Raw genomic sequence first — 22,429 nt, forward strand, 5'->3', positions numbered from 1 at the left:
GCTGGTCAATGACATGAAGAGAGCTGGGATCACAGTCTCAAAGGTCACTGTCGGTAGAACACTACGCCGTCATGGTTTTAAATCATGCATTGCACGGAAGGTTCCCCTGCTCAAGTCATCACATGTCCAGGCCCGTCTGAAGTTTGCCAATGACCATCTGGATGATCCAGAGGAGGCATGGGAGAAAGTCATGTGGTCAGATGAGACCAAAGTAGAACTTTTGGTCTAAACTTCACTCGTCGTGTTTGGAGGAAAAAGAAGGATGAGTTGGATCCTAAGAACACCATCCCTACTTTGAAGCATGGAGGTGGTAACATCATGCTTTGGGGGTGCTTTTCTGTGAAGGGGACAGGACGACTGCACAGTATTAAGGAGAGGATGAATGGGGCCATTTATTGTGAGATTTTGAACAACAACATCCTTCCCTCAGTCAGAGCACTGAAGATGGGTCGTGGCTGGGTCTTCCAACATGACAACGACCCGAAGCACACAGCCAGGATAACCAAGGAGTGGCTCTGTAAGAAGCATATCAAGGTTCTGGCCTAGCCAGTCTCCAGACCTAAATCCAAAAGAACATTTTTGGAGGGAGCTGAAACTCTGTGTTGCTCAGCGACAGCCCCGAAACCTGACAGATCTAGAGGAGATCTGTGTGGAGGAGTGGGCCAAAATCCCTGCTGCAGTGTGTGCAAACCTGGTCAAGAACTACAGGAAACGTTTGACCTCTGTAATTGCAAACAAAGGCTTCTGTACCAAATATTAACACTGATTTTCTCAGGTGTTCAAATACTTATGTTCAGCAGTGCAAGACAAAAATTCTTTAAAAATCATACAATGTGATTTCCTGATTAGTTTTTTTTATTCTCTCAGAGTGGGAATGCACCTACAATGTGATTTTCAGACCCCTCAATGATTTCTAAGTGGGAGAACTTGCAAAATCGCAGGGTGTTCAAATACTTCTGTTCCTCACTGTATATAATTGCATGAAAGAATACTTCTTATTAAATGCCCTATTCATTGTATACATTAAACTTACCTGCTCCGTGGCACAGCCACCACTGCATCTCTCCGTCGCGCGGATCAAAACATCTGACAATGAAGAAGGGAGCAGCCAATAGCAGGCAGAGACGGTGACCAGCCTCAAGGAGGCCTGCTATTGGCTGCTCCCCCCAGTCGTCGGATGTTTTGATCTGCGCAAAGGGGAGATGCATCGTGGCTGAGCAGGGATCCAGGACAACGGTAAGTGCAATGTATACGTGGGACCCAGGCACTGGTGGGAAACTTTTAGAATTCGGATAACCCCTTTAAGGCTGCATGCACACACAGGGTATTGTGATACATTACCAGAAAAGTTGAAAAAATGTTAAACAAATCTCATCTATACACTACGGTAATTGTCAACGTACATGGACATGAGATGCAGATTTTAAAATCTGCAGCACATCAATAAATTTTGCTGATTGTCGTTTGCAAATGTGTGAGGGTTTGCAAAGGATCTGCCACAAAATCCATTGCAGAAATATTTGCCCGGTGTACCATACAGGCATCTTGGACAGCTACGGACATCTTTGTAGAGATTTTGTTAATTATTAATTTAGATGTTTTTTGAACCAAAAAAACAATTTTGCAAATAGGCTTTTTTTAAAAATAAATAAAAATTTTGGCAGCTTCTTTATGTCATAGTACATTGCTGGTGCAGAATGCTGATTTGTGATAAATCTGTCAAGCTGGCTATCTGACTTGCTTGGTCTCCGAACTCTCATGAGCGATCTTCTAAGCTGATTTATGTCCAACATTAATTTGGTCATAAATCAGATTAGAGAATAGTCTGAATGATTTTCTTCACCTGTTCTGTAGTGAACAACATAGAAGCTGCAGAAGACAATTGAAGTAACATTTTAAATAAAACCTATTATAAAAATGTAAAATGTAAAAATTTGCTTTAAACGAATCAGGCCAACAACTTATTAGACCATTGAAGTAATAGTATCAAATAATTCTAGGCTTGTTGGCTACAAACTCCTCGGATTTGTGATAAAAATGTGTGTGTGCATATGTGTTCAAATGCTTGTCAGCAATAATATGCAATAATATGCAAGGGTGGCATACAGTAAAGGCCATGGAGGAGTTTTTGTCTGTGCTCCCTTGTTGTACTAGCTGTATATGATAAATATGCATAGGATAATTATACCACACGCCAGCATCTTAAGGGAGAAACGCAGTCTTACCAGCAGCAGCAACAGTAGATGATTTAGCAGTTGTGGCTCCAGGCTTTGCTATTCTGGAAGGAGCTTTAAGCCCACTTGGCTTAAGCAAACTCATGTTGTCATTTAATATCTAAGGCTGCTCCAAACGGTTATCTTAATAAAATCATGGAGAAAACCTGGATTTATTTTTCAACGCGACAAATATCAAACCTGCAAGGAACAACAGAATTATCATGAGAAACAGATTAAAATAATAACCAAAGTTCTGTAACAATGAAAGAAAAGTACTGTTCAAGTGGAAACATGTCATTCTTCATTTTCTATGCGCATATTGGTTTTTAAAGGGTAAAGGCCGCATGACACATGCAGCTGAGAGCCCGAGGCAAAGTGTACAGTAAAACACGACTCATTACCCAATACATGTATTTGTCATTTATCTGCAATATACTATTTCACTATGCTTTCACATTCAGGTTTCACTCTGTATAGAGGAGAAAATATGCTGGCTTTTGCAGTACAGCTGCTATCGCTGGATAGACTTCAGTATTTTTGCGGACAGCATACGGCCGTCTGAATGAGCCCTTAGGGTACGCTCACAGTGAAAAGTGGCAGTTTAACAACAGGTTTTTTTTGTTGTTTCTTTTTAACAGTTGAACAGCCATTTTCAGAACCATTGCAGTCTATGGGTCTATTAATTAATTAATACATTTTTTATTTATTTTTACAGGCCATGAATAATGGCCGTCCAAAAAAAGGGCATGGCATCTGTGAAAAAACAGCCGTTAAAAATGTACTGTTTTGCTATTTGTAAAGGCCATTTTTTCAAGGTGCTGTGATGGTAGCCTAAATTTCAGTAAAATAACGTGAAAAACTAAAAAGGACACAAAAGAAATTTAATTATATGTATAATTTTATGTATAAAAAAAATAAATAAAAATCAACCCGATGTTTGCTTGCATTGTAATTCAGGACGGATCCGTTTGGCTCCTCCAAAAATCAAGGAAGACCCACGGACGAAAAAACGGTCACGGATCACGGAAAAACGGAACCCGTTTTTGTGGACCGCAAAAAAATACGGTCGTGTGCATGAGGCCTAAGGCCCCAATCACACATCAGCAATTCCATTCCGCATTTTGCGAACGGAATTGTGGACCCATTCATTTCTATGAGGACAAGAATAGGCATATTCTATTAGTGCCGGCAATGTGCGGTCCGCAAAATGCGGAAACGCACATTGCTGCTGTCCGTGTTTTGCGGATCTGCAAAACACACACGGATGTGTGAATGGACCCTTATTTTTGTAAATGTCATTTTTTTTCCCCCCTGGATGATAGAAGGCTTAGAATATGAAAAGCAATTTTTAAAAATTGTCAAGAAAACTTCCAAAACTACATTTTTTTTTACCAGTTTCGTTCTGAAGTCACTTTAGGGGCTTGCATAATAGAAACTACTCATAAATGACCCCAGTTTAGAAACTAAACCCCTCAAATTATTGAAAATTGATTTTGAGAAATGTAGTTAACCCTTTAGGTGTTGCAGAGGAATTAAAGAAAAAAATGGAAGTGTAATTTTTTCCATTTTAATCAATTTTTTCCTGTAACACAGAAACAGCTAACAGCAACGCAAACCTCCATTTTACCCTGATTCTGCAGTTTACATAAACTGCTGTATGGGCACACAGCAAGGCTAAGAAGGGAAGAAGCACCATATGGTTTTCAGAGGGCAAATTTTGTTGGATTGTTGTTTTTGTGTCATGTTGCCATGAAAGAGACCCTGAGGTACCCCTTACAGTAGAAACCCACAAAAAAAAGTGGCCCCATTTTGGAAAATATACTCCACAAAGAATTTATCGAGGGGTGCAATGAGCACAATAACCCAAAAGGCATTACATAGAATTTAGAAACACTTGGCTATAAAAATGAAATTTTTTTATTTATTTATTTTAAATAGATAATTAGATAACTCCAGCCATCCTGTCATTACCTTCGCCATATTTGGTATTCAAATGTGCAGGACATTCGGACAGAGTGGATGGAGGTAATATGAAATTGCTAAGGTGAATACTCGAAAAGATATTTCAATACAAAGATTTTGAGGCAGACTTGGTTTACAGCAAGTGGTCGTAAAAGCTGTCATAATAGGCCATTACCATACTCACTGACCCACTCTTACATCACAGGCCAGGGGGTTATGGGGGTACCTACTAGGGATCGACCGATTATCGGTTTTACCGATATTATCGGCCGATATTGAGGATTTTGAACGTTATCGGTATCGGCATCTATTTTGCCGATATTCCGATAACGTATTGGGAACACAGAACGCGCTGCTCTCAGCGCGTTCTGTGTTCCCTCCGCAGCACAGGGGAGAAGGAAGCAGTGTCTCCCTCCCCCTGTGATGCCGCTGCCGCCAATAGCAGGAGAGGAGACAAGAGGAGGGGAGGGGCTGTGGCCGCTGCGCCACCAATGAAGATGAGTCTTTCATTAATTCATATACAGGAGGCGGGAGCTGGCTGCAGAATCACATAGCCGGCTCCCGACCTCTATGAACGGCAGCTGCGGTCCGCGGTAGTTAACCCCTTAGGTGCCGCGGATCGCAGCTACCGTTCATAGGGGTCGGGAGCCGGCTAGGTGATTCTGCAGCCAGTTCCCGCCTCCTGTATATGAATGAGAGACTTATCTTCATTGGTGGCGCAGTGCGCCCCCCCCCCCCCAAGCCCCCTAGTATTAATCATTGGTGGCGCAGTGCGCCCCCGGCCCCATCCCAATAGTAAAAACATTAGTGGCGCAGTGCGCCCCCCCACCCAGTATTAATCATTGGTGGCAGTGGCCACAGGATCCCCTCTCCCCTGCTCCTCCGATCGGAGCCCCAGCAGTGTAAGTCTGGGGCTCCGATCGGTTACCATGGCAGCCAGGACGCTATTGAAGCCCTGGCTGCCATGTTCAGCTCCCTGCTGCTGTGTGCACAGAGCACAGAGCAGCAGGGACAGTGTGATCTCCTATTCACCCTGATAGAGCTCTATCAGGGTGAATAGGACAAGGGTTCTAGTCCCTAAGGGGGCTAAAAGTTAGTAAAAAAAAAAAAAACACTAAAATATTAAGTATAAATGAAAAAGATTTTCAAAAAAAATAATAATAATAATAATAATAATACACGTTAACAATAAAGATTAATTTTCAGCAGATTTGTGTAGGAAAAACATTTTTTTCCTCAAAAATAAAAATACCCAGAATATCGGTATAAATTATCGGCTATCGGCCTGGAAGTTGACAAATTATCGGTATCGGCCCTAAAAAATCAATATCGGTCGATCCCTAGTACCTACCGACCCTTTTTAAGACTTGCATGGAGAAAAGCAAACTGTCATTTCTTTGGGGATCACTAGCTTGATGGACTGAATAATATTTCTGCTTCTCCAGGCAACCGGACATAACAGTTGCGTAATGTATTAAGTTCTGTTTTTATCCCTATTATTTTACAAACTGTTATCTTGCACTGTGTTTATGTCTGTATATTTTATGTTGTATTTTCTATTATAACCCCATTGTTTGAACGCACTGTCCTTTTTTTTTTATATTAAAACTTCACTTTAATAAGAGCCTTCTTGTGTTCTAACGATTCCATGACCTTAGAAGAAGCGTTACCTATATTGCTTTAGTAGCCTGTGAATGCTAGCAGTTGTAGAGAGTACTTAGGTGTTATTTAATGCAAGGTGTCTCGTCAGCCTGATATGACAAGTGGTGGCAACTAAGATTGATTAGTTTCAGATGACGGAGTGCTGACAGAGGGAGGTCCAGCGTGACCCTGCAGGCTGCCACCCTGAATCTAAGTCCCTGATCCTGACAGTATTTATTAGGGGTCTAGTGGGAATTTTGACTCCACATGTGCTTTGCAAAAAGTTATGCACAGAACATGTGCAAAGTGAAAATTGCAATTTTTCCAGATTTGTCATTTCAGTGCTCAATATCGTGTGCCAGGGTGAAAAGTCAGCTTACTCATCATGCTGTGCTTCCTGATTTTAGAAACGAGAGGGCTCAGGAGTAAAAGAGTATGTGCTGACAACTGTAGAGGCTCTGGGATAAAATAATAAATGGAACCCCCGAGAAGTGAGCCCATTTTGAAAAATACACCACTCAAGGTATTTGTTAAAGGGACTCTGTCACCACTTTCTAACCCCCCCTTTTAAAAGTATTGTTCTCTCCATGGCGCCCTTGTGATTACAAAGGTGTTGTTATAACATAAATTCGCCGTCTCGTTTTGATAAAAATACCTTTTATCTAACCTGTCAATCTTGTGGATAAGGTGCCCAGGGCGTTTCTGAAGGTCTGAAGCTGCCGCCCGCCGCCGCCGCCGTTGGTGCCCAGCTCCTCCCCTGATCCTTTCAGCGCCGCCTGAATGTAAAGAAATCCGCCTCCGGCTCTCGCTCAGTGCCCCCTCCTCCTTTTCAAAGATCCCGCGCGTGCGCACAGGCCTGTGCCTGATGCGCCCGTGCGGACATTTAGAATCAGCCTCATTGAGCGAAGTGCGCGCACTTCGCTCAACCTGCTCATAAGACGAGCACTGCAGCCAGCCACTCAGAGCCTGCGGCTCCATACAGCGCTTGGCAGGCTCTGAGTGGCTGGCTGCAGTGCTCGTCTTATGAGGAGGTTGAGCGAAGTGCGCGCATGCGCACTTCGCTCAATGAGGCTGATTCTAAATGTCCGCACGGGCGCATCAGGCACAGGCCTGTGCGCACGCGTGGGATCTTTGAAAAGGAGGAGGGGGCACTGAGCGAGAGCCGGAGGCGGATCTCTTTACATTCAGGCGGCGCTGAAAGCATCAGGGGAGGAGCTGGGCACCAACGGCGGCGGGCGGCAGCTTCAGACCTTCAGAAACGCCCTGGGCACCTTATCCACAAGATTGACAGGTTAGATAAAAGGTATTTTTATCAAAACGAGACGGCGAATTTATGTTATAACAACACCTTTGTAATCACAAGGGCGCCATGGAGAGAACAATACTTTTAAAAGGGGGGGTTAGAAAGTGGTGACAGAGTCCCTTTAAGGCCTGGTTCACACTTGAGCGTATTTGATACGCGCGTTTTTGTCGGACATTTCGGGGCGTATTACAGCGCGTTTTTGGAAATAGGAAACGCACGTTCTTGCGATTGACCACAGAGGCGTCCAATGAAAAACAGCCATCTCTACACTGAGGTGTCCAATGAAAGAGACTTCCTGCGGAGCACCATCCTGTTCCCGTTGAAGTCTATGGGCGCGAACGCGCGACAATACGCCCCAAAGAAGCTCCTGTACTTCTTTGGGCTTAGGGCGTCTTACAGCGCGTTCGTACGCGCAGGTAAGAACCATGCCCATAAGGAAACATGGGTTTTTCGCCTGTTGAGCGTTTTACAGAGCATAGGAACGCGCTGTAAAACGCTCAGGTGTGAACCAGGCCTAAGGGGTGGCGTGAACATTTTGACACCACTAGTATTTTGCAGAAATAAATGCGCAGTGGGGGCTGTGCAAAGTGAAAACTGCAAGTTTTTCACATATACGGCATGGTTTGGGTACACTGCAGGGTTCAGAAGGGAAAGACCACCTTTTGGCTTTTGCAGCACAGATTTTGATAGATTGATTTACAGCTGCCATGTTGCTTTCGCACAGCCGCTGGTATTAGAGCCGTTTTCTGACAACCATACTTCTCTCAACTGAGCTGTGAGGGCTTATTTTTTTTGCAGGATGAGTTGCCAATCATTGAGACTATTTTGCAGTACATATGACTTTTTGATCGCTTGATATTACGATTTTTTGAAGGCGAAGTGACCAAAAATGGCTGTTCTGGCCTAGTTTTTATTTTTTTATGGCATTCACCTGATGGGATAGGTCATGTGATATTTTTATAGAACTAGAAAGTCATTACATTAGTAGCGATATCAAATATGTATTTTCTTTCACTTTTACACAATAAAAGCATTTTATAATTTTTTTTTAAATTATGTTTTTGTGTCACCATTTGTGTCAGGCATTTTTTTTTTTTCTGGCAATGGTCTTGTGTGGGGGCTCATTTTTTGCTGGATGAATTCACATTGGTACCATTTTGAGGAACACTGTACTTTTTGATGGCTCGATATTATGCTTTTTGTGAGGTGACCAAAAATGGCTGTTCTGGCACCATTTTTATTTATTAATTTATTTTACAGGGTTCACCTGACAGGGTAGATAATGGGATATTTTTATAGAGCCAGTTGTTACGAAAGTGGCAATATCTAATATAACTTTTGTTTTTTAGTTTTACTCGATAAAAGCATATTTGAAAAAAAAAAATCATGGTTTTGCGTTACAGTTTTCTAAGAGCCTTTTTTTTTCTGGCGATGGAATTGTGTGGGGGATCGTTTTTGCAGGATGAGTTGATGTTTTTATTGGTACCATTTTGGGGTACATAGTACTTTTTGTGAGGCAAGGTGACCAAAACTGGATGTTTTGGCACAGATTTTATTGTTTTTTAAAGTATTCACTTGATGGGGTGGATTATGTGATACAAAATAGCAATTTAGATAATGAGGGTGACCATCTGAGTCAAACAGAAAAATTATGTAGTAAGTGGTCAGAATAAAACTTAACGTTTAATTAGAATATTTAGAAAAATAGGTCCCAAGATAAGAGATATCTCTTATCTTGGGACCTATTTTTCTAAATATTCTAATTAAACGTTAAGTTTTATTCTGACCACTTACTACATAATTTTTCTGGATTATGTGATAGTTTTATAAAGCAGGTCTTTAGGATATGTTGATATCTTATGTCTTTTTTTAAAAATTGTAAATGGGTTGGATGAGTGATAACCTTTATAATTTTACTATAACTTTTGGATGTCTTTTCCAATGCGGTACAATACATGCTACACTGGAACTGTACCCATCAAGCCGCTAGGCCTGTGTGAGGCATCAAGCTGCCTTAGCAGCCATTGACACCCCGCAATCACATATAAGGCACGATCCACAACTGCCTGCCCTGTACATGTACGACACATGTCTGGGAGGTATTAAGCCATCCATCGCAGAGCTTGGCTACCACAGTAGCAGTAAAAGGGGCTACACTAGCAGGCATTGGGGATTATTTACAATGGCCCTACACCAGATTTCTGATGTAAAAGTCCCAAACAGCTGGTTTGGGCATTTTTAAACACTCAACCTTAATTTAGCCACAAGTAGCCCTTGCCACTTTTCGAAAAATGGGGCATGGTGAGGGTGGAGCTGAGGACAGTAATTGCCTGCAGCAGTCACATGTCATATTCCAGAAGGAAGACCAGACAGGCGGCACAGAAAACACTGCTGGAGAAAGAGGTGAGGCCGCTGAGGGTCACGTCTGAGATTTTTAACTATCTCGGACAACCCGGCACCTCAATTTGGGCACCTCAAAGAGTTCACCATTGTTTTCTTATCTGCAAACCTCAAAGTCAGGGTCCATTCACACGTCCGTAAGTGTTTTGCGGAGCCGCAAAACACGGACACTGGCAATGTGCATTCCGCAATTTGCGTAACGCACATCGCCGGCACTATAATAGAAAATGCCTAATCTTGTCCGCAATTGCGTTCTATTTTTTGGCGGAAAAGGCAGCACGGATGTGGAAGTGCGGATCCACAAATGCGGATGCGGACAGCACATTCCAGCCCCATTGAAAATAAATGGGTCTGCAACCGTTCCGTAAAATTGCGGAACTGGTGCGGACACATTTTGCGGACGTGTGAATGGACTGTAATGATGCTGTGTTTTTAAAATATGCATAAGCCCCACAAAATTTATTTTTGCACCCTGTGATGCACAGAAAAATAGGCACATCATAATACTAAAGCTTTTGAGGATGTTACACCCTACTGTATATCACTCAGCATTCGCTACGTAAATAGCGTGCGTTTTTCAATTCACTGTAATGGAACTAAACAAGGGCAGAGACGAATAGGACTGACAGTGCTGCAGGCGCGGGTGGCTCCTGCTGAGGTCTTATTTGGGAGGACCATATTCGCTCTGCTCCAGGTAACAAAAACAAAACTTTCAAGTTCTGCTACCAAAAGACGCTGAAAAGGGCGTCCAGCCAGCAATAAAAATTAATGAATACGTGCTCCACCAGCCTCAATCATCGTGCCTCACCCTTGGGAAAATAATACAGTCAGCCAGAAACATCAGCGATATGAAACTCTCCAGTGTAGACGTCTGCATTCCATTACCTCACCACAGCAGAACAAAATATTACGTGGAAGCACTCGGCATGTAGAACCGTAAGAGGAAATGTGCTATTAATGCTAAGAGAGCAAAAGTATAATTAAAATATTGTTCTGAAGTAAAAAATATATATATATATATATATATATCATTTTATAAATGAGACCTCATGCATACAACCTTTTGGGGAGATTTATCAAAACTAGTGTAAAGGAAAACTGGCTAAGGCTACTTTCAAATTAGCATCATGGATCTGCAAAAACGCTTCCGTTACAATAATACAACCGCATGCATCCGTCATGAACGGATCCGGTTGTATTATGTCTTCTATAGCCATTGGCTCAGTTTCGTCAGGTGGACAGCAGAACGCTGCAGGCAGTCTCCAGAGCGAAATGGTGACTGATCGGAGGCAAACTGATTCCTTCTGAGCGGATCCTTTTCCATTCAGAATGCATTAGAGCAAAACTGATCCGTTTTGGACCGCTTGTGAGAGCCCTGAACAGATCTCACAAACGTAAAGCCAAAATGCGAGTGAGAAATAGCCTAAGTTGCCCATAGCAACCAAATTCCACCTTTCATTTTCAAAATGAGCTACGAGAAATGAAAAGTGGAATCTGATTGCCATGGGTATCTAAGCCAGTTTTTTTCTGCAAAACGCAGATCCACTAAATACTGATGACATCTACACTGCGTGCAGAATTATTAGGCAAATGAGTATTTTGACCACATCATCCTCTTTATGCATGTTGTCTTACTCCAAGCTGTATAGGCTCGAAAGCCTACTACCAATTAAGCATATTAGGTGATGTGCATCTCTGTAATGAGAAGGGGTGTGGTCTAATGACATCAACACCCTATATTAGGTGTGCATAATTATTAGGCAACTTCCTTTCCTTTGGCAAAATGGGTCAAAAGAAGGACTTGACAGGCTCAGAAAAGTCAAAAATAGTGAGATATCTTGCAGAGGGATGCAGCACTCTTAAAATTGCAAAGCTTCTGAAGCGTGATCATGGAACAATCAAGTGTTTTATTCAAAATAGTCAACAGGGTCGCAAGAAGCGTGTGGAAAAACCAAGGCGCAAAATAACTGCTCATGAACTGAGAAGTCAAGCGTGCAGCTGCCAAGATGCCACTTGCCACCAGTTTGGCCATATTTCAGAGCTGCAACATCACTGGAGTGCCCAAAAGCACAAGGTGTGCAATACTCAGAGACATGGCCAAGGTAAGAAAGGCTGAAAGACGACCACCACTGAACAAGACACACAAGCTGAAACGTCAAGACTGGGCCAAGAAATATCTCAAGACTGATTTTTCTAAGGTTTTATGGACTGATGAAATGAGAGTGAGTCTTGATGGGCCAGATGGATGGGCCCGTGGCTGGATTGGTAAAGGGCAGAGAGCTCCAGTCCGACTCAGACGCCAGCAAGGTGGAGGTGGAGTACTGGTTTGGGCTGGTATCATCAAAGATGAGCTTGTGGGGCCTTTTCGGGTTGAGGATGGAGTCAAGCTCAACTCCCAGTCCTACTGCCAGTTTCTGGAAGACACCTTCTTCAAGCAGTGGTACAGGAAGAAGTCTGCATCCTTCAAGAAAAACATGATTTTCATGCAGGACAATGCTCCATCACACGCGTCCAAGTACTCCACAGCATGGCTGGCAAGAAAGGGTATAAAAGAAGAAAATCTAATGACATGGCCTCCTTGTTCACCTGATCTGAACCCCATTGAGAACCTGTGGTCCATCATCAAATGTGAGATTTACAAGGAGGGAAAACAGTACACCTCTCTGAACAGTGTCTGGGAGGCTGTGGTTGCTGCTGCACGCAATGTTGATGGTGAACAGATCAAAACACTGACAGAATCCATGGATGGCAGGCTTTTAAGTGTCCTTGCAAAGAAAGGTGGCTATATTGGTCACTGATTTGTTTTTGTTTTGTTTTTGAATGTCAGAAATGTATATTTGTGAATGTTGAGATGTTATATTGGTTTCACTGGTAAAAATAAATAATTGAAATGGGTATATATTTGTTTTTTGTTAAGTTGCCTAATAATTATGCACAGTAATAGTCACCTGCACACACAGATATCCCCCTAAAATAGCTAAAACTAAAAACAAACTAAAAACTACTTCCAAAAATATTCAGCTTTGATATTAATGAGTTTTTTGGGTTCATTGAGAACATGGTTGTTGTTCAATAATAAAATTAATCCTCAAAAATACAACTTGCCTAATAATTCTGCACTCCCTGTAATGTGATGTCTGTGTCACATCCGTTTTGTTGCTGACACATGGACTTCAATAGGACGGTGGCCTGCATTTTGTGGTCAAGTAGAGGACATGCTCTATCTTTTTACAATTTTCTTAATAGTTGCATTTCATTCATTTTGGGATAAAAATTATTATTTTTCAATTGCTCTTTATTAAAACTTTTCATCAGTTTTTCCGCTACAGCTTTCACTTTCAGTGTACCTTCAGACTACTGATTCTCCAGGTCAGTGAATACATCAAAGAGCTGCACTGACAACTCAATATCTAACCCTTATCTCTAAACTGCTGACAGCCCATAATCACACCTGCTGTGTGCACCGCATCACTTGAATGGGTCCGCGATCCGTAAGGTGTGGTGCGGAATACTCTGCAGAATACAAAGCATGATGTGCTGCGCTTTTGCATCTTTTTTTATTACAATGTACCTGTTAAATGGATAGCAAAAACGTTATGTGAACCCACCCTTAGGATCCATTCACACTTCTGCATAATAAGTCCGCATCCGTTCCGCAATTTTGTTGAATGGGTGCAGACTTATTCATTTTAATGGGGCCGCAAAGGCTGAGGACAGCACACTGTGTGCTGTCTGCATCCGCACTTCCGTTTCGCAGCCCCGCCAAAAAATAGAGCATGTCCTATTCTTGTCCGCAGCCATGGACAAGAACAGGCATTTCTATCATAGTGCCGGCCCCTGGCCGGTGTCCGAATTTTGCGGACCGCAAAACAGTTGCAGACGTGTGAATGGACCCTAAATGTGCTTTTTTTTTTTTTGCACAATAGCAAGTTATTTCACCACATTCCAAGAGCCAGAACTCATTCATTTTTGCTCTGTTGTAGCTGTATGAGGGCTTGTTTTTTGTGGGTCGAGATGTAGTTTTAATTGGTACCATTTTTGGGGGTACATGGGGCTTGGTCATGGGCTTTCACAAGCGGTCCAAAACGGATTGCCCTAATGCATTCGGAATGGAAAAGGATCAGCTCAGAATGCATCAGTTTGGCTCAGTTCAGTCCCCATTCCGCTCTGGAGACGGACACCAAAATGCTGCCTGAGCCAAACGGATCTGTCCTGACCCACAATGTAATTCAATGGGGACGGATCAGTTTTTTCTGACACAATCTCGCAAAATAGAAAACCGATCTGTCCTCCATTGACTTTCAATGGAGTTCATGACAGATCCGTCTTGGCTATAATATCATGCTGCGGTATTTTCTCCGTTCAAAATTCCGAAACACTTGCCGGAATGCCAGATCCGGCATTTATTTCCATCGAAATGCATTAATGTCGGATCCGGCACCAAGTGTTCCAGCAAAACGGATCGGGTTTTAATTCTGCGCATGCGCAGACCTTTAAAAACGCAAAAAGTAAATAAATACCGGAACCGTTTTTCCGGATGACACCGGAGAGACGGATCCGGTGTTTTAATGCATTTGTTAGAAGGATCCGCATACGGATCAGTCTACAAATGCTATCTATTTGCACACGGATTTCTGGATCCGGCAGGCAGTTCCGGCGACAGAAGTGCCTGCCGGATCTTCACAACGCAAGTATGAAAGTACCCTTAAAGGGGTTCTGCAGTTTTTTTAAACTGATGATCTATCCTCTGGATAGATCATCAGCATCTTATCGGCGGGGGAACGACACCCGGGACCCCCGCCGATCAGCTGTTTGAGAAGGCAGCAGCGTTGGCAGTATCGACGTGGCCTTCTCGCTGTTTACCGTCCAGTGACGTCACGACTAGTATCAATGGCCTGGGCGGGGCTAAGCTCGGCTCACTTGAATGGAGCTTAGCCGCACCCAGGCCAGTGATACTAGTCGTGACATCACAGGGCCTGCGGTAAACAGCGAGGAGGCCGCAGCACTACTGCCAGCGCCGCTGCCTTCTCAAACAGCTGATCGGCAGGGGCCCCGGGTGTCGGACCCCCACTGATCAGATGCTGATGATCTATCCAGAGAATAGATCATCAGTTTAAAAAACTGCAGAACCCCTTTAACTGTGCAGTTACTCACAGAGAACTTGGAAGCATTATATTAATGCTCCCCAATAGCAACACCTTGCAACATTGTTTCCTAGTGAGGATAATAGTATCACATTGTAACTATTTCTTTCCGATGTGAGCAGATTGCCAGCAAAATCTGGTTTAAAATAATCTTTTATTTTTGGCATAATAAAAGTTATGTTTTAATATATTAGGCCACAAAGAGGGTTCGTATAGCTTTTAGCTATTTTGTTTGATTTAGTTTACGCTGGGCCGCCCCATCTGGGTCAAATTATTTTTCACATTTAGTTCCTACTCTACAAACAAATGAAAACATAAAAACTGCAATACCCTTTAAGGATGGCGTCACATACGCTATTATGTGGCAGTTTTTGAAGCAGTTATCTGAGTAACTGCACACGATGCACGTGGTTTTTCCACAGAGAACGCAGCGTATTGCAGTACCAGCAAAGTAAATAAGATTTGCCAAATCTCATGTACACTGGGTATTTTTTTACGTGTGGAAATTGACCTGCTGTGCGGATTTTAAACTCTACAGCATGTCAATTGCTTGTGCATTCTGTACCTTAAACATACTGGTTTTCCCCATTGGGTTGTTAAACAGAAAATCCACACCAAAACCACGATAAATAGTGTGAATATGTGGGGTTTGGGGGGGATTACATGTGGATTCTCTGCATACAAATATGCAATGTGTGCAGGTATACCCTCTGAGCCAAAATCAGACAATGGTAGGAAGTAAACGAGAAATATAAAGGAAGGACTTGGGGTCCATTCAGACGCCCGCAAGTGTTTTCCGCACATTGCGGATCGGCAAATCATGGATACCAGCCGTGTGCATTCCACAATTTGCAGACCGCACATGGCCGTCCCTGTGATAGAAATTCCTGTTCTTGTCCGCGATAGCAGACAAAAATAGTACACTCTCTATCTTTTTGGAGGCCGCAGAATGGAACTACGTGTGCCGTCCGCATCTTTTGCGGCCCCATTGAAATTAATGGGTCCGCACCTGTTCCGCAAAATTGTGAATGGACCCTTAGGCCTCATGCGTACGACCGTTCTTGGGGTCCTCATCTGAGCTGCATTTTTTGCGGACCCATTCACTTCAATGGGGGCGCAAAACATGCGGACAGCACTGCGTGTGCAGTCCGCATCTGTTGCTTCATTCCGTGGCCCCGAAAAAAAATAATAATATAGAACATGTCTGTTTTGCAAGCAAGAATAGGCATTTCTATTATGGGCGGCTCTCTCAGTTCCGCAAATTGCAGAACGCACATGGCTGGAATCTGTGTTCTGCGGACATACTCTATCTTTTTTGTGGGCCGGCGGAACGGAACTAGGGATGCGGACAGCATACGGTGTGCTGTCCACATCTTTTGCGGCCCTATTGAAATGAACAGGTCCGCACCCATCTCGCTAAATTGTTGAACGGGTGCGGACCCTGAACTACGGAAGTCTGAATGGACCCATACTTCCCCCACCTGCTGAATCCAGTTCTGGCTTTGGCGCAAAAAAACTGCCATTCAAAGAGTAGTAACCGTGCTGGGTTACTGCAGTTTGGTTTCCATTCACTTCAGTGGGAGTTGAGTTGCAGTAACCCAGCACGGCCACTACACTTTGAATGGAGCTGTGCTTTCTGTTCCATACAAGGACTAGTTCTGGCGCCTGTGACTGTGGAGAAAGGCTGATCGGCAGGGGAGCGGGGTGTCAGGCAAACACCAATAAGATATTTATGACCTATACTGAAAATAGATGAAATAAATTAGGTTCACTCTCAAGGTGATAAGGTTTCACGATATTTAATAAGTATACAGATAGATAAAATAATATTAAAACATCAGTGGTATTACACTAAGCCCTCATGCACACGACCGTGCCGTTTTTTGCGGTCCACAAACCGCGGATCCGCAAAAAACGGAAGCCGCCCGTGTGCCTTACACAATTTGTGGAACGGAACGGGCGGCCGTCAATATAATGCCTATTCTTGTCTGCAAAGCGCGGACAAGAAAAGGACATGTTATATTTTTTTAGCGGGGCCGCGGAACGGAGCAATCCGAGCCGCATGGGTCCGCATCCGAGCCGCCGTTTTGGACCCAAACAACGGACGTGTGCATGAGGCCTAAAACAAATAATATCCGCACCTAGATGTCCCATTCATATGATCTGTCCACATCTGTGCTAGGAGCATAGGTTCTGCACTCGGTGTATAGTCAGACATTTTTTTTTTTCTTTTTTGCGGATGCCACGAAATAGACATACGGCTGCGGACAACACACCCGTGTGCCATTTGCATCTTTTGTGGCCCATCTTAAGTGAAGGAGTCAAACAAGAATTCACATTGGACTTTGCAAAGATAAAAGCTAGTGATCCATCATAGCATATCAATTCATTCAAGCCTATTCATAGCCACTTTATGCAAGACATGTGATTTCATGAGGAGGAGTGGACACGTGTAGTGCCACAGCAGCCCAATGAAACTGGTATTAAAAGGGTGTGTGCATGTGTGGACAGAAGACGCCCTAACAAAAGTTATCAAGTACGTTAAAGGGATATTTCAGTTTCGAGGAATTGTTGATCTATCCTCGAGATAGCTCATCAATTTCAGACCATTGGAGGGAGGTCTGACTCTCAGAACACCCTTGTTACCACCACTACAATGTAGACGACGTGCAGGGTTGCTGGCAGTTGGACCTCCACCAGTCTGAAACTGATGAACTATCATATCATCAAACCAGAACATCCCTTTAAGTGGGTTGACCTTACAATGCCAGACTGCAGCAATGCTTTAAATGCATATAAACCCCCCTTTGACATGACTACTTCTGACCATCAGCACACAGCAGAACGGATATGTACTGGGGTTTGGCTCTGTACTGAAGGGGGGAATTTACTGGCATGCCCCATCATGGCAGCCCAGGGGTGCAGCAGAGAGCAGTTGGCCTTGAACAAGGACTGACAATGGGTCCCAAACTCCACGGCAGAGGACCCCTCAAGCCTCTTTAGCACATAAGCTAATCTTTCTGCTGGACTGCACTGTTGATATTTTATTTTTAGGTAACTTTGGCCAGGACAAGCTCGGTGATCACAAGTTGCTGCGAAATATCCAGGAGATAGATTTTTTTTTTCCCAACTTGCAGGTTGCAATGTGATCCCATTCACTTAAGGCCCTATTACACGGGCAGATTATTGTTAAGGTGATCGCTATGAACGCTCTTTAGCAGTCATCTGGCAGTGTAATACTGTTGCCGATTACCCAATGAACGAGCATATCCTCATTCATCAGGATTTTTTTAAACATTTAACAAATAAATTCTGGTTTGCCTGTGGCAGATCGCACCCTGTAATAGCCGCTCTGCTGCCAGCAAACAATAAGACAGTACAGGGGCGAGCAATGCATGAGCGATCGTTTGTCCCTATACTGAGGAGGAGATTGCTGCATGTATTAGCAGCAGTCTCCTCCTCTAGCGAGCAGGCGATTGACAGGAGGGAACGCATCCCCTTTAATCTCTGCTGGCAGCACTCATACATCTATTTTGAAAAGACAACTCAACGTCTCTGTTGACCATGGCGAGGCCTGTTCTGAGTGGAACCTGTCTTGTTAAACTGCTTTATGGTCCGGGGAGGGAAAATGGCTAATTGGGCACAATTTTTACTTTTTCACTTTTGTTCGCCAGCGGTTTAGACATTGGAGATTGGAGTTATTTTGAGGGCACACCAAATTTACACTGTAAGGCTCCATTCACACGTCCGCAAAATGGGTCCGCATCCGTTCCACAATTTTGCGGAACGGGTGCGGACCCATTCATTCTCTATGGGGACGGAATGGATGCGGACAGCACACAGTGTGCTGTCCGCATCCGCATTTGCAGAGCGCGGCCCCGATGTTTGGGTCCGCAGCTCCGCAAAAAGATAGAGCATGTCCTATTCTTGTCCGCAGCTGCGGACAAGAATAGGCATTTCTATAGGGGTGCCGGGCGGGTGTGTTGCGGATCTGCAATTTGCAGGTCCGCAACACAGCATGGACGTGTGAATGCAGCCATAGGCTACTTTCACACTTGCGGCAGAGTGATCCGGGAAGCAGTTCTGTCACTGAAAATGCCTGCCGGATCAGGCAATCTGCATGCAAACGGACAGCATTTGTAGACAGATCCGGATGCGCATCCGTCCCACAAATGCATTGCAAGAGCGGATCCGTCTGTCCGTTTGTCATACGGACAAACGGATGCGTTTCTATTTTTTTTCAAATTTTCAAAAGGTCTGGGCATGCGCAGACCGGAAGGACGGATCCGGCATTCCAGCAAGTGTTCCGGAATTTTGGACGAAGATAAAACCGGTCAAAAAGACTGAAAAAGACTGAACTGAAGACATCCTGATGCATCCTGAACGGATTGCTCTCCATTCAGAATGCATTAGGATAAAACTGATCAGTTATTTTCCGGTATAGAGCCCCTAGGACGGAACTCTATGCCGGAAAAGAAAAACGCTAGTGTGAAAGTACCCTGATACAAGCTGTACACTGACTACTTTACATTACATCAAAGTGTCATATCTTCAGTGTTGTCCCATGAAAAGATATAATAAAATATTGAGGGGTGTACCCACTTTTGTGAGATACTGTAAATCTCCTAGGACAAGGATCAGCAACCTTCAGCACGCCATGTGCTGCGAAACTACAACTCTCAGCATGCAAACATGCTTGGCTGTTCTTCTAACTCCTATAGAAGGGAATAGAGCATTCTGGGAGTTGTAGTTTCTGAACAGCTGGAGTGCCGGAGGTTGCTGATTCTAGGAACCAGACGTCTTCCGTTTTTCACACAGACCCCATTCACTTCTATGGAGCCAGAACTGCGTGAAAAATGCACAATATCGAAGATGTTGAGATTTGTTTCCTAAATGCAGAGACACAGGGCCATGGAAATAAATGGATCCAGATTCAGTCCAGATGCTCTGCGTTCACTACACGCATCTGGAAGGAAAACTTGCTGGTGTGAGAGAGTCCTTAGGGTGGCAGAGAGCCCTGTACAGCCACAGAAATGAACACGCACTCCTGGTAAATGGAGGTGTATGGAATGTGGTAACTCCATGGGGCCTGATGACAGATTCTCTCCCAATACGCGATATTCCTCCTCGTCACCGAATTCCAGGCGCGTTATCGGGACCCTGTCCTGAATTTCCACTGAAGGAATTTTTCAGGTTATTAGAGGAACCAGGACACCTTAAGTATCAATCATGGAAGCACTTAAGTGTCAAAATCAGCACAACAGGAAGGGACATATGTGAGGACATAGGAAATGGCTCTTCCTGCACAATACTACTGGATAGCGACTACTACAACTCCCAGCATGACACAGCCTGTCAGAGCATGCAGGGAGTTGTAGTCCCGCTGAGACATCCACCAATAACGGAATCCTAGTCAGAGCCTGGGTCAGGTAACCGTTACCGTCTGCAGAGCCCAGGGTCCGGGGAGTGACGTGTGTGCTGGGTGACGGCCATGATACGGGAGGGAGGAGACTGTAGGTGACAGGGCTCCGGTACCGCGGTGCACTCTGGGTGTGCGGTAATGCACGGCCTGTCCTCCTAGCCCTGCAGCGGAGGAGGCAGCTTTGCTTCCACTACCTAACGAGCAGTATCCCGTACAGTGATAAGAGGAGGCGGCCACTCACCTTCTCCCCGGCCGGGTGTCCTCTCTCTCTCTCCGGTCGCACACTCCGCTCACCGGGCCGCCGCGCACTCACCTCACACAGTTACCAGCTGGGGAGCGTGAGCCTCTGTGTCAGCAGGCGCGAGGCGAGGGGCGGAGAGCGCTGACGTCACTGGCGGCAGAGGATTGGTGGGAAGCGAGACGGCTCCGTGTGACCGACGGGGGCGGAGGAGACGGCAGAGGACTGTCGAGTATACCGTGTGCTGGCCGGTGGTCCAGGGCAACTGTGAAGGAGTTCACTCATACATCACAGCGGCTCAGGTCGCATGATAGAGCTCGTGCATAGCTACGCAATGTCGTCTAAATAGGGTACTTTTTTTGTTTTCCGGTATTGAGTTCCGTCCTAGGGGCTCAATACCGGAAAAAAACTGATCAGGTTTATCCTAATGCATTCTGAATGGAGAGCAATCCGTTCAGGATGCATCAGTTCAGTCCCTCTTACGTTTTTTGGATGGAGAAAATACCGCAACATGCTGCAATTTTCTCTCCGGCTAAAAATACTGATCACATGCCGGATCCGGCATTATAGTTCCGGCAAAACGGATCCAGCTTTCCGATCTGCGCATGCGCAGACCTTTAAAAATGCAAAAAAAATTAATACCGGATCCATTTTTCCAGATTACACCGGAGAGACGGATCCGGTATTTCAATGCATTTGTCAGACTGATCCGTCTGACAAATGCCATCAGTTTGTATCCGGGTCCGGCAGGCAGTTCCGGCGACAAAACTGCCTGCCAGAATCCTCTGCCGTAAGTGTGAAAGGACCCTAAGGGTCCATTAACACGTCCGCAAAATGGGTCCGTATCCGTTCCGTAATTTTGCGGAACAGGTGTGGACCCATTCATTTTCAATGGGGCCGGAATGTGCTGTCTGCATTTGTGGATCTCCACTTCCGTTCTGCAAAAAAAATAGAACATGTCCTATTCTTGTCGGCAATTGCGGACAAGAAAAGGCATTTTCTATGAGAGTGCCGGCGTTGTGTGGTCCGCAAAATGCGGAATGCACATTGCCAGTGTCCGAGTTTTGCAGATCCGCAAATGTGAATGGACCCTAAGGGTGGGTTCACACTAGCGTTAGGGATTCCATTATAACATGGTTATAACGCAATGCACAGACAGAATGCAAAACGGAAGCCTTTAAAAGGCATTCCGTTTGCTCTCCGTCCTAATAGAAGTCTATGGGAAAGGAAAACGGATCCGTCTGGGTCCCGTTATGCAAGATGGAAAACAAAGTCCTGTCGCTAAGACTGTGTTCACACCTGCCTCTGGACCTCCTTAGTAGATCCCTTCAAAATATCAGATTAATATGAGATTAACAAAGTATAACCTGCTACTGGTGCTTGGTTAATGATCTCACAACCAAGGTGGGGCACCCTTTATTTTGGGTTCTGCAGCAGGGTGTATGTTGAGGCAGGGTCACATCAATACTGGGTGGCATCTCCCCTTGCTGCAGTACATCAATAGTACCAGGGGCGGATTGGCCATAGACCCTACAGGGAAATTTTGTGCTACACTGTGGTATTTGGTTGTACTGGGGCGGTATATTGCTCTGCACTATGGTATTGCTGGTCCTGCCTACTTCTTTTGTCCCTGCCTATATATGTTGGCCCTACCTAATTATGTTGGCCCTTCTTCTGTCAATTAAGGCTACTTTCACACTTGCGTTTTTCTTACTGCATGCTGCAGTATTTTTTCACCGTCCAAATACCGTAAGAGGGACTGAACTGAAGACGTCCTGATGCATACTGAACGGATTGCTCTCCATTCAGAACGCATTAGGATTAAACTGATCAGTTCTTTTCCGGTATTGAGCTCCTAGGACGGAACTCAATGCCGTAAATGAATAACGCTAGTGTGAAAGTACCCTTAGCAGATATTTGAATGTATCCATATGGTGGGCCCCCAAAATAAATTTTACTGATGGGCCCTAGGCACCCAAGTCTGACACTGTGTATGACCATTACCATACCAGTGTGGCAGCCTGTATCACAGCAAGGGGAGATGCCACCCAGTATTATTGTGACCCTGCCTCAACATACATCCTGCTGCAGAACCCAAAATAA

The 22,429-nt window shown here is 44.4% G+C and overlaps 1 protein-coding gene across 6 annotated transcripts in view; it reads right to left on the reverse strand.

Annotated features, from left to right (window-relative positions):
- CLIP1 (CAP-Gly domain containing linker protein 1) overlaps positions 1 to 20,468 on the reverse strand; it is a 113,959-nt gene extending 93,491 nt beyond the window's left edge. For all 6 annotated transcript variants that reach the window (XR_005776153.1, XM_040416162.1, XM_040416160.1 and 3 more), the window contains exons 1-2: positions 20,330 to 20,468; positions 2,226 to 2,414 (exon numbers count right to left, since the gene is read on the reverse strand). Coding sequence is in view for 5 of the 6 variants with exons in the window: in XM_040416162.1 (XP_040272096.1) it covers positions 2,226 to 2,319 (94 nt within the window). In the remaining variant the exon portion in view is untranslated. The remainder of the gene's footprint in view (positions 1 to 2,225; positions 2,415 to 20,329) is intronic.
- Positions 20,469 to 22,429: the final 1,961 nt, after the last annotated feature.

The sequence above is a fragment of the Bufo bufo genome, chromosome 2 (assembly GCF_905171765.1).
Source record: "Bufo bufo chromosome 2, aBufBuf1.1, whole genome shotgun sequence".
In the NCBI taxonomy this organism is placed as follows: Eukaryota; Metazoa; Chordata; class Amphibia; order Anura; family Bufonidae; genus Bufo; species Bufo bufo.